General features: G+C 35.3%; 1 protein-coding gene across 1 annotated transcript in view; it reads left to right on the top strand.

Moving 5' to 3' along the window:
• TRPM7 (transient receptor potential cation channel, subfamily M, member 7) overlaps window positions 1–12,729 on the top strand; it is a 146,949-nt gene that overhangs the window by 82,206 nt on the left and 52,014 nt on the right. The window contains exons 16-21 of the mRNA XM_011928654.1: window positions 2,054–2,334; window positions 3,516–3,744; window positions 4,879–5,034; window positions 5,113–5,256; window positions 7,469–7,597; window positions 9,774–10,052. Coding sequence (XP_011784044.1) covers window positions 2,054–2,334; window positions 3,516–3,744; window positions 4,879–5,034; window positions 5,113–5,256; window positions 7,469–7,597; window positions 9,774–10,052 — 1,218 coding nt within the window. The remainder of the gene's footprint in view (window positions 1–2,053; window positions 2,335–3,515; window positions 3,745–4,878; window positions 5,035–5,112; window positions 5,257–7,468; window positions 7,598–9,773; window positions 10,053–12,729) is intronic.

Raw genomic sequence — 12,729 nt, 5'->3', positions numbered from 1 at the left:
TTTTTTTTTTTCTTTTCCAAACACCAACTGGAACCAGAAGGAATTTCTTATTAAATAGTTTATTTTGCATTTTAAATTCCTCTGAGTATTATGGTCCATATGTGTATTAAATCTGTTGTTTTATCAGCATGTTTAAAGAAATTGATTTGTTAAATGATAAAAGCAAATTGCAAAGCATTTTAAAATATGTATATTCATAAAATAGTTCTGCAGGTGTTCATGAAACAGTAATAGTAGTGGTTGCCTCTAGTGGGAAGAGTAATTAATTGGCTAAGGGAGAAGAGGGAAACAGATACTTTGCAGTATTTATGATACACCATGAATTTTGAAGATGTGAATGTGTTACCATTCCTCTCAAAAGATAATTCTTAAAATTCATATATTCAGGAGAAGAGGCATATGTTTTAAATAAGTTAGATAAATACAGCTACTTAAACCATTGAGTTATTTACTTTCTACAAAGAAGGCAGGTTTGGCAGCTACTACCAGGATATCCAGGTGCTGCTTTAATTTGAAATAAAACAATTTTTCAAAAGTATTTTACAATCCAGGTCTAGTGAACTGGGTTGTAATCTGCATTTTCAGCTTCTTAGTCGGATGAATCTCTTGAACCTGGGAGACGCAGGTTGCGGCGAGCCGAGATTGCGCCACTGCACTCCACCCTGGGCAATAGAGCGAGACTCTGTCTCAAAATAAATAAGTTAATAAATAAATAAAAAGCTATGTGAAACTCTGTAATGTTATAATTGATTGCTGTATGTGTTTTAATAGGAATAAATTGATTAAACTTTTTTTTTGTTGTTAAACCTTTAGATCTTTATGTCTGAAGCTGGGAAAGTAAACCAGAAGATTAAAGTATGGTTTAGTGATTACTTCAACATCAGTGATACAATTGCCATAATTTCTTTCTTCATTGGATTTGGACTAAGATTTGGAGCAAAATGGAACTTTGCAAATGCATATGATAATCATGTTTTTGTGGCTGGAAGATTAATTTACTGTCTTAACATAATATTTTGGTATGTGCGTTTGCTAGATTTTCTAGCTGTAAATCAACAGGCGGGACCTTATGTAATGATGATTGGAAAAATGGTAAGTTGAGAGATGTTTGATAATACTCATGGGTTTACTGATTTTTTTAAAAATCACAAAAATGTTATTAACATAGTTTTATTTGAGCCAGTGAATGTCTTTTATTTTATGTTTGTTTGCCTCATACTTCAAATCAGCCATTCCTTAAGAGTTTCTCATGCTCAGTCCCAATCCCCTACACCCATTTTGTGCTTTGCAAGATAATGTTAGCTATACAATCTATGGTGTATGTCTGTAGGTAACTCCTTTTTCCTGTCTTTACTGATCCAGGCTTTTTTTTTTTTTTGAGACGGAGTTTCACTCTGTCGCCCAGGCTGGAGTGCAGTGGTACTATCTTGGCTCACTGCAACCTCTGCCTCCCGGGTTCAAGTGATTCTCCTGCCTCAGCCTCCCAAGTAGCTGGCACTACAGGCACCCGCCACCACACCGGCTAATTTTTTGTATTTTTAGTAGAGATGGGGTTTCACCATGTTGGCCAGGATAGTCTCGATCTCTTGACCTTGTGATCCACCCGCCTCAGCCTCCCAAAGTGCTGGGATTACAGGCTTGAGCCACTGCACCCAGCCTACATTTTCATATTTAGCTATGATGGTAACCAAATTAAAATGCTTCAATAAATGTTTACCTGACTCCTTTCATTCCAGTTATATTTGATTAAGAACATGTATGACAAAAATGTTATCTAACCCTTTATTAAAATTATGTTCTATTAGAATATTAGTTGAAATATTTAGGCCCTTAAATTTTGGTAAATGTTTATTGCAAAGACATTTCTGTTAAAATAGCATTTTTATAAAATGAATTATGAGCTATAATAAAAATCAAGTTTATAAAATTTATGCTATTATGTGCAGTTTTATGGAGCTGAATAATGTAGAGGATATTTTACTAAAATTTTCACTGATGTAAATTTCATATGACCTTATTATAATGAGCTTTATAACTTTATTTTCCCTGGAAGATTGATACAGTTGTGGAAGAAGGAAAGAAGAAAAGAACCAAAGATGAAATTGTAGACATTGATGATCCAGAAACCAAGCGCTTTCCTTATCCACTTAATGAACTTTTAATTTGGGCTTGCCTTATGAAGAGGCAGGTCATGGCCCGTTTTTTATGGCAACATGGTGAAGAATCAATGGCTAAAGCATTAGTTGCCTGTAAGATCTATCGTTCAATGGCATATGAAGCAAAGCAGAGTGACCTGGTAGATGATACTTCAGAAGAACTGAAACAGTATTCCAAGTAAGTGATATTTTATTATTTGAAAACATTTTAAAAATTCAAAGTAGATATTGTTTGAGTGGCTGTTACAGTGCCACGCACTTAACAGTGATGTATTTATATGTATAATCTTACTGGTACAATTGAAGTATATATATTTTTTAATTCAGAAAGAAACTTTCTGCCTCTATGAAAAAGAGGTTATTATATTTACAACCCAAGAATTAAATATTTCAGCCAAAAAGAAGAAATGCAGCTTGGGCAACATAGGCAGACCCCGTCTGTACATGACATTTAAAAAATTAGCTGGGTGTGGTGGCACTTGTCTGTGGTCCCAGCTACTCAGGAGGCTGAGGTGGGAGGATCACTTGAACCTGGGAGGTTGAGGCTGCAGTGAGCTGTGATCATGCCACTGCACTCCAGCCTGGATGAGAGAAAGAAGAAATGCCAGAAGTCATTTTAATTTTTGCAAATAGTAGCAATTGGATTAGAAAGTTCCATTTGAATTGGTAAGGAAAGGGCGGAAGTGAGGTTGGAGCTGTGTTATAAGAAAATAGACTGAATTCAACTGGGAGGCACTTCAGAAGCTAGAACTACATACATAGAATAACGACATAGTTCATAAAAATTTACAATTTACTTAGGGGGGCAGTATTGAAATATTAAACTGGAAACGTAGTTTGTATAAGTTTTCTAATATATACTAAGACCTCCGGCTCCCCAGGTGGGGTCTTTAGAGGACAGTGACCAACTGTTACTGAAAATAACTCTTAACAGGGATCCTATTGTTACTTAGTGGAACTTCAAAATTCAGATGTTTCTGATAATTAGGTTAGTCCCTAGTCACATTGTTCTTCCTCTTTACCAGGTACCAACTGTTTTCTGTGTTTGAAATACTGCATAAACTTTTTTGAACAGAGCATTGTAACATTGTGAGTTTTGATTCCTTGCGAGATTATAGTTTGATTTCTAGGACTGGGAAAAAGCGCTCTGGATTCACCTTTTTAGTCTTGTACATAATGTGACATATTTTAATATTTTGTGAATAGATGTAGATGTCTGAAAACAGAGTTATGGTTTTAATGCCTCATAATTCTGTGTGTGTGAGAATATTAAAAAGAAAGTATTAATGTATATAAGAATAGTGGCTTAAAATTGCAGTTTGTTAATCTGAGTATATTTTGGCTTTTATCTTTTTATAGTGATTTTGGTCAGTTGGCCGTTGAATTATTAGAACAGTCCTTCAGACAAGATGAAACCATGGCTATGAAATTGCTCACTTATGAACTGAAGAACTGGAGTAATTCTACCTGCCTTAAGTTAGCAGTTTCTTCAAGACTTAGACCTTTTGTAGCCCACACCTGTACACAAATGTTGTTATCTGATATGTGGATGGGAAGGCTGAATATGAGGAAAAATTCCTGGTACAAGGTATACTTTAGAAATAATTTGATATAAAGTGTATGATAAGATAAAAAGAACAGAAGAATTAGTCTAAATGTGTAGTAAAATGCCTTGATGTGTGAGGGTAATGGTGGGGGTTATAGAGGGAGCAAGAAGGATGATTGGCATTTCATCCCAAGTGGTATAATGGGCTTCTTTTTTCCTCTTCTTCTTTACTTTTGAATCCTTTTCAGGTGTGTTTAATGATTATGGCCTCTTTTTAAGCTAAAAGCTTTTAAGCTAGAAGGGGAACAAATGGGAAATACCGGAGATTATGGCCCTGAGCAGCCTTGGAAAAAGTTACTACTTTATGAAAGGGTTATTCCCAACTTCTGAAATTCAAGACCTATCTACTAATTTAATAATCTGTTACTTTTAAGTTACTTAAAGTATATTGAATGAGTATATTCATATACCCAGTTTATACTTACAGATAAGTATATACATATGGCCAGTTTTTATCTTTAAAAATTTGGGTAAAATGACATGTACTTCTGGTTTTGTCATGGTGATACATACTGCTTTTAACTTTGCTTTTTGTTCTCTTACATCTTTTTAAATAAGGTGCAGAAATGTAGGAGTCAGAAATCAGGCAAACAGTTTTAACCATAGGCCACTGAATAACCAACAGAAACCCTGTTACACAATTACAATTTCTTCATGCTTTGGGATTTCGCAAGTAATAAGTAAAATTTTAGAAATAAACCTTTTTGTTTATAGAGGCACAAGCTGAGTAATCATGTTATGACATGGAACACTTGCAAAGAGATTTAGGATAAAATTAAGGACATAGCACCTTTGTAAGGCTTGAATTTTGTTTAAACAAAATGTATTTTCTGAACAAATTGTAATGTGATTTTATTTAAAGGACAAGTCTATAATAATTATTAAATCTATCCTATACCCTTATTATCATAATAATCAAATGTTTTGTTGCTCTTTGAAACAAACTTGGGCCTCTTTAAATACAATATGTAAGTAAAAAATGAATTTTTTGTTTTTTTCCCTCCACTACTAGGGGCAAAATGGCTAATCATCATAAGATATTTAATATCTTTTTTTTTATTATATTCTTGAAGGTCATTAATTTTAAAATGCAAAATTATGTTTCTAAAAATTTAGGTCATACTAAGCATTTTAGTTCCACCTGCCATATTACTGCTAGAATATAAAACTAAGGCTGAAATGTCCCATATCCCACAATCTCAAGATGCTCATCAGATGACAATGGATGACAGCGAAAACAACTTTCAGAACATAACAGAAGAGATCCCCATGGTAAGCAGGAAAACATTTTGAAGTAAACATAAATTTGTTCTGAATAATTGTACAAAAAATTTTTTTTTTTAATTTTAGGAAGTGTTTAAAGAAGTACGGATTTTGGATAGTAATGAAGGAAAGAATGAGATGGAGATACAAATAAAATCAAAAAAGCTTCCAATCACACGAAAGTTTTATGCCTTTTATCATGCACCAATTGTAAAATTCTGGTTTAACACGGTATGTTTTTAAATTACACGAGCATAATGTTTTTAAGAGATAGGCTTTGGGGGAACACTGGTTCAGAATCCATACTAATCTTGATATAACTTAGATCACTGAAAAGGCATTTCACATTTGAAAGAGGGATACATTTGCCTTAGTTTCATTTAAATTGTCATCTAGAGTGATAAACACTAACAAATTTCAGTTCTAATTGGAACCAAAAATGTGCTTAACAAATATGTGATAACCATTGGCCTTTGTAAGTTGGTAGCAAATACTAATCAACTAGTAAAATTAATGATAAAAGATGGACCAAAAGAGATTCTGATACTTATAATTTTCTGTATTATAAAATTTTTTGTATTATAATTTTATAATACATAAAAGTCTGAAATAAACCTGTTGGCAATGTTAACTGATGATGATGAAAAGTAATCCAGATCATTTATATGGTTTTATTTATCTGTGGCTTATTTCTTTAATCGTATTAAAGTGTATGCTTGATTACCTTCCATATAATTGGCTTTTCTCTTGCTTTATGGAAAAATTGATTTTACTAGCAGATAAAGAGCATATGTCCATACAAGGATGGACTCATCTGTTATTTTGGTTGAAATGTAGGTGTTTATGTGTTGTTTTGGTTGTTTTATGTGGAGAATGAGCACTAGGAAATATTAGTTGGCTATCTTGCTAGTGCTACTTTTCCTAGAGATGGACCAACCTGAAGGAACAGGTGATACAGTAAATGAGATTAGCCCCTACTTTTAACCAGGGACTGAGTAAATGAGTTCTTAACTCCCCTTCATCGGAAAACCCTTAATTAAGATGTTTTTAACTTTGTTGTTGTGGAGATTTTTTCATTTTCATCAATAAGAATCTGTTTCTTTGGCGATTGCTTTTTCACCCACATGTGACCATTAACCCGAGACTAACATTTCCTTACATCTCTATGTGAAAATGTTCTTGTTCCTTCCTATTCAGAGGCTGAAATTGCAAATATCAGTTATCTGATCTAATCTCCAAATTCTGTCTCCACTAATGAAAATAGGGCAGTTTTCTTACATTTGCATTCATGTGAATGACTACATTAAAATAGCCAGTATGGGGGACTACAGGAATTTCTCTTTTCTTTCTTTACTGCAGTTTACTTCCCTAGCCTGCTATAGATCAGATCAAGGATGTGACTTACTGTAGGACTGATGGAGACAAGATAGAGATGAGAGGATTGTTACCCATAATTTTTCAAGGGTCAATAAGTATGAGTTTTCCTCTGAAATGAAATAAATACTCATATGTTTTTAAACATAAAGTTTATCACCTCTCTATAACCTATTTTGTAAAGAGTGTCAAAGGTGGGCTGTTTCTGTACCTGGGGCAAAGCCTCTTCACATCTTTTCCACTTTTTGGGGTTCAACTTTAGTGACTGGGAGCTAAGAAAATAGCAGTTGTCTATCTGTCTTGTCTTGTCTTTTTTCTTTTCTTTCTTCCTTTTTTTTTTTTTTTTTTTGACAGAGTCTCGCTCTGTTGCCCAGGCTGGAGTACAATGGCATGATCTCAGCTCACTGCAACCTCCACCTCCCAGGTTCAAGCAATTCTTGTGCCTCAGCCTCCCGAGTAGCTAGTATTGCAGGCATGCACCACCATGTCTGGCTAATTTTTTTTTTTTTTTTTTTTTCAGTAGAGACAGGGTTTCACCTGTTGGCCAGGCTCGTCTCAAACCCCTGACCTTAGGTGATCCACCTGCCTTGGCTTCCCAAAGTTCTGGGATTATAGGAGTGAGCCACCACACCCTGCCTCAGTTGTCTTTCTTAGGAATACTGTTTGGTTAGGGGAGGAAGGAGGCAGGAAATATGTGTTCCTTGATGATTATGGTGGTGAAATTCTGCAGTAATTTTAATATATTATGATACTGTAGGTATGAGTTAAGCAGAATTGTGTGGCATATGCTGAGAACATAAACCTGATTACAAAATCCTTTCTATGGGATGTTCTAAAGGTTGATAGAGTTGTAGAACAACACGTTTATACTCTGGAGACCATTTATACTCCAGTAAAGGCAGTCTCTGTGCTGAAAAAGAGATATTTCTAAAACTATTTTAATAAGGGAAACTAGGGGATAATTCACAAAGGTTCATTTAATGTCTATTTTTGTGTGTGGTTGAAAATGTTCATAATTAAAAGATTTATTTTGTAACCAGTGTTTATATAACCTTTACTTTTTCATTAGTTGGCATATATAGGATTTCTGATGCTTTATACGTTTGTGGTTCTTGTACAAATGGAACAATTACCTTCAGTTCAAGAATGGATTGTTATTGCTTATATTTTTACTTACGCCATTGAGAAAGTCCGTGAGGTATGTCTTTAATTTTTTCTACCAATAATTTACTGTATACATGGAAGATTTTCTGTTTTGTTTTGGGTATATACGTGGGTGTGTGTATATGTGTGTGTGTGTGTGTGTGTGTGTGTGATGACATTGTAGAAGTGTAGAACCTGTGTAATTTTGTTGTTCCCAAAATAATGGCAAAAGAATAGAGATTAGTGAGTATGCTGTATACTTTGTTGCCATTACAAATACAATGATTTGTGTCAGAAATGTAGCCTATAAAAATGTAGCCTATATTTTGTTTGTTTGTTTTATTTCCTGAATGTCCACATTTTTGCTCTCTGTCACTCTTCAAAAAGTATTAAATATACTTGGCTAAATGACTTTTATTTTACCTGCCTGATGTAGCCAATTAGGTAGGTAAGTTATAAATAGGTCTTTAGGCCAGGCACAGTGGCTCACACCTGTAATCCCAGCACTTTGGGAGGCTGAGGCGGGCAGATCACTTGAGGTCAGGAGTTCGAGAACAGTCTGGCCAAGAGGGTGAAACCCCATCTCTACTAAAAATACAAAAATTAGCTGGGCATGATGGCAGCCGCCTGTAATCCCAGCTACTTGGGAGACTGAGGCAAGAGAATCACTTGAACCCGGGAGGCAGAGGTTGCAGTGAACTGAGGTTGCGCCACTGCACTCTAACCTGGGCGAAAGAGTGAGACTCTATCTCAACATAAAAATAAAATAAATAGATATTTATTTTGCTTTTATGTTGTGCTGCCTACTAAAATGTACTATACTGCCGTTGAATCATCATTTAGATTTATATCCCTGTGTCTTTCAGTTTTCAGTTTAAATTTTTAATATCCTGATTTTGAAGAAAATCTTTTTCTTAATATTTATACTTTGTTTTTGAAGTAGTAGCTACATGAATATTGTTTTTTGTTTTTTTGTTTTGTTTTGTTTTGTTTTGAGATGGAGTCTCCCTCTGTCACCCAGGCTGGAGTGCAGTGGCACAATCTCCGCTCACTGCAACCTCCGCCTCCGGGGTTCAAGCGATTCTCCTGCCTCAGCCTCCCTAGTAGCTGGGATTACAGGTGCGTGCCACCAAGCCTGGCTAATTTTTGTGTTTTTAGTAGAGATGGGGTTTCACCATGTTGGTTCAGGCTGATCTCAAACTCCTGACCTCATGATCTGCCTGCCTTGGCCTCCCAAAGTGCTAGGATTGTAGGCATGAGCCACCGCGCCTGGCCATGAATATTGTTTTATAACATACTTGCATAAGTACCTCTGAATTATTTCATGTCTCTACCTTACATTTAGAGAATACAAGAAATTGCAAAAATAATTAGAAGGCATTGTACTTCTCTCTCACTTAGATATCATAAGAATTTATTTTTTTTTTTTCTTTTCCAAACACCAACTGGAACCAGAAGGAATTTCTTATTAAATAGTTTATTTTGCATTTTAAATTCCTCTGAGTATTATGGTCCATATGTGTATTAAATCTGTTGTTTTATCAGCATGTTTAAAGAAATTGATTTGTTAAATGATAAAAGCAAATTGCAAAGCATTTTAAAATATGTATATTCATAAAATAGTTCTGCAGGTGTTCATGAAACAGTAATAGTAGTGGTTGCCTCTAGTGGGAAGAGTAATTAATTGGCTAAGGGAGAAGAGGGAAACAGATACTTTGCAGTATTTATGATACACCATGAATTTTGAAGATGTGAATGTGTTACCATTCCTCTCAAAAGATAATTCTTAAAATTCATATATTCAGGAGAAGAGGCATATGTTTTAAATAAGTTAGATAAATACAGCTACTTAAACCATTGAGTTATTTACTTTCTACAAAGAAGGCAGGTTTGGCAGCTACTACCAGGATATCCAGGTGCTGCTTTAATTTGAAATAAAACAATTTTTCAAAAGTATTTTACAATCCAGGTCTAGTGAACTGGGTTGTAATCTGCATTTTCAGCTTCTTAGTCGGATGAATCTCTTGAACCTGGGAGACGCAGGTTGCGGCGAGCCGAGATTGCGCCACTGCACTCCACCCTGGGCAATAGAGCGAGACTCTGTCTCAAAATAAATAAGTTAATAAATAAATAAAAAGCTATGTGAAACTCTGTAATGTTATAATTGATTGCTGTATGTGTTTTAATAGGAATAAATTGATTAAACTTTTTTTTTGTTGTTAAACCTTTAGATCTTTATGTCTGAAGCTGGGAAAGTAAACCAGAAGATTAAAGTATGGTTTAGTGATTACTTCAACATCAGTGATACAATTGCCATAATTTCTTTCTTCATTGGATTTGGACTAAGATTTGGAGCAAAATGGAACTTTGCAAATGCATATGATAATCATGTTTTTGTGGCTGGAAGATTAATTTACTGTCTTAACATAATATTTTGGTATGTGCGTTTGCTAGATTTTCTAGCTGTAAATCAACAGGCGGGACCTTATGTAATGATGATTGGAAAAATGGTAAGTTGAGAGATGTTTGATAATACTCATGGGTTTACTGATTTTTTTAAAAATCACAAAAATGTTATTAACATAGTTTTATTTGAGCCAGTGAATGTCTTTTATTTTATGTTTGTTTGCCTCATACTTCAAATCAGCCATTCCTTAAGAGTTTCTCATGCTCAGTCCCAATCCCCTACACCCATTTTGTGCTTTGCAAGATAATGTTAGCTATACAATCTATGGTGTATGTCTGTAGGTAACTCCTTTTTCCTGTCTTTACTGATCCAGGCTTTTTTTTTTTTTTTGAGACGGAGTTTCACTCTGTCGCCCAGGCTGGAGTGCAGTGGTACTATCTTGGCTCACTGCAACCTCTGCCTCCCAGGTTCAAGCGATTCTCCTGCCTCAGCCACCCGAGGAGCTGGGATTACAGGCATGCGCCACAATGCCCAGCTAATGTTTGTATTTTTAGTAGAGACAGGGTTTCACCATGTTGGTCAGGCTGGTCCCAAACTCCTGACCTCAGATGATCTGCCCGCCTTGGCCTCCCAAAGAGGTGGGATTACAGGATGAGCTACTACACCTGGCTATTTTTTAAAAGTTAAATCCAGGATACCTAATCTTTTCCTAATACAGTATGCCCAGTATTTGCTCTTTTCCTTAGTCTTATCTGAGTGGCAGGTTTTATTTTTTAAAATCTAGATGTCAAGTTAAATGTGTAATTTTTTTATACACTGAATCTAAAATATATTGGGTCTACTCCTTGCCATAATTCCTTTTGGTTTTCAGTGATGAAAAAGGCAAAATTTGTAATATAGCTATTGCTATTCCTTATTCTGAAATTCCTGTTCATCCTAGGAAATTTCAGCAAATGCAGACAAATCACTATTCAGAGATATTCACTATTAACAGTTTAATGTACATCCTTCCATCCCTCAAGACATATATGAATGCATGTGTTTGTTTCAAACTTTTCGTAAATATATGCAGTAGTTTTATCAAAATATGCTTTAAAAATATATGTTGTTTCTCAATTATTTTAAAATATTTGTCCCATTTTAATAAGTATAAAAAGCTATTCGTAGAGTTTCTTATGCTCCCTTAATCTTAGAAAATCAGTCTTCTCTTGGAACCAACCCAAATGTCCATCAATGATAGAGTGGATTAAGAAAATGTGGCACATACATACCGTGGAATACTATGCAACCATAAAAAGGATGAGTTCATGTTCTTTGTAGGGACATGGATGAAGCTGGAAACCATCATTCTGAGCAAACTATTGCAAGGACAGAAAACCAAACACTACATGTTCTCACTCATAGGTGGGAATTGAACAATGAGAACACTTGGACACAGGGTGGGGAATGGGGAACATCATACACTGGGGCCTGTCGTGGGCTGTGGGGAGCGGGGAGGGATAGCATTAGGAGATATACCTAATGTAAATGACGAGTTAATGGGTGCAGCACACCAACATGGCACATGTATACATGTGTAACAAACCTGCAAGTTGTGCACATGTACCCTAGAACTGAAAGTATAATAATAAAAAAAAGTCTTCTAAATTAAGTATTTCTTGAGTAACCATACTAAGCTCACAAGATTATCTTTGCATCTTGAAAACAAGATTTTTAGGTTTTCTAAATATAATTTATTATATTTGCAGTTTCACGCTGCACTCTTCCCCTCCAAAAGAATGTGTCTTTCCCCCCTTAATTGAGAATTACTGGTGTACTGTTTTTCACATCAAAGTGTTACTCATTATTCACACATTTTGGCATTCTCATGGTATTTCAAGGAAAAATAGGGCAGTTAAGATTTTTTGGGAAGAATTGGGTTTAGCCTAACATTTTAGCTTGCAAAAAAGATGTTGTAGCTCTTACGCTTATCAGGTTATTTAGTGACTTAGTAGTGTCTAGTTACTTTAATGGTAATGTAAATGGAAGAGTTAGGAAGTACAGAAGTCTTTATTTGTGATCTTCGCTAAAACCACCCTCCACTAGGATGTCTTTCTCCTTGTCAACTAGTCATTTATTCCATCATTGTCTGTTTTCCCCTAGTGCCAGCTTCCCTGTACATCCCCCTTTGGAAGTTTCATAATGGTTACTGTTCTAGATCTAACGTTCATTATTTCATCATTGTGTATTTATTACATGTTAAGAATTAAACTAAGCTGGGGCTACAAAGATGAATAAGACATGGTTCAGATCCTCATGGAACTCAACAATTGAGTCTTTAAATATAGACATGTGAACAGATAGGTAGCTATTGAAAAATAAGATAAATTGTTATGTGAAGATAGAAGAGCTAGTAACCAATTCTGTCATGAAGGCTTTCACAAAGATTATGGCATTTCAAAGGAGTTTAGAAAATATGTAGGATTTACATAGGTATACATGTGCCATGTTAGTTTGCTGCACCCATTAACTCATCATTTACATTAGGTATTTATCCTAATGCTATCACCCCCACCCCATGACAGGCCCCGGTGTGTGATGTTCCCCGCCCTGTGTCCAAGTGTTCTCGTTGTTCAGTTCCCGCCTGTGAGTGAGAACAGGTGGTGTTTGGTTTTCTGTCCTTGCGATAGTTTGCTCAGAATGATGGTTTCCAGCTGCATCCATGTCCCTGCAAAGGACAGGAACTCATCCTTTTTCGTGGCTGCATAGTATTCCATGGTGTATATGTGCCACATTTTCTT

Source organism: Colobus angolensis, unplaced genomic scaffold (genome assembly GCF_000951035.1).
Source record: "Colobus angolensis palliatus isolate OR3802 unplaced genomic scaffold, Cang.pa_1.0 Scaffold78, whole genome shotgun sequence".
Lineage (NCBI taxonomy): Eukaryota > Metazoa > Chordata > Mammalia > Primates > Cercopithecidae > Colobus > Colobus angolensis.
The sequence above is the reverse complement of the archived record's forward strand: the minus strand, read 5'-3'. Positions and strand labels throughout refer to the sequence as shown.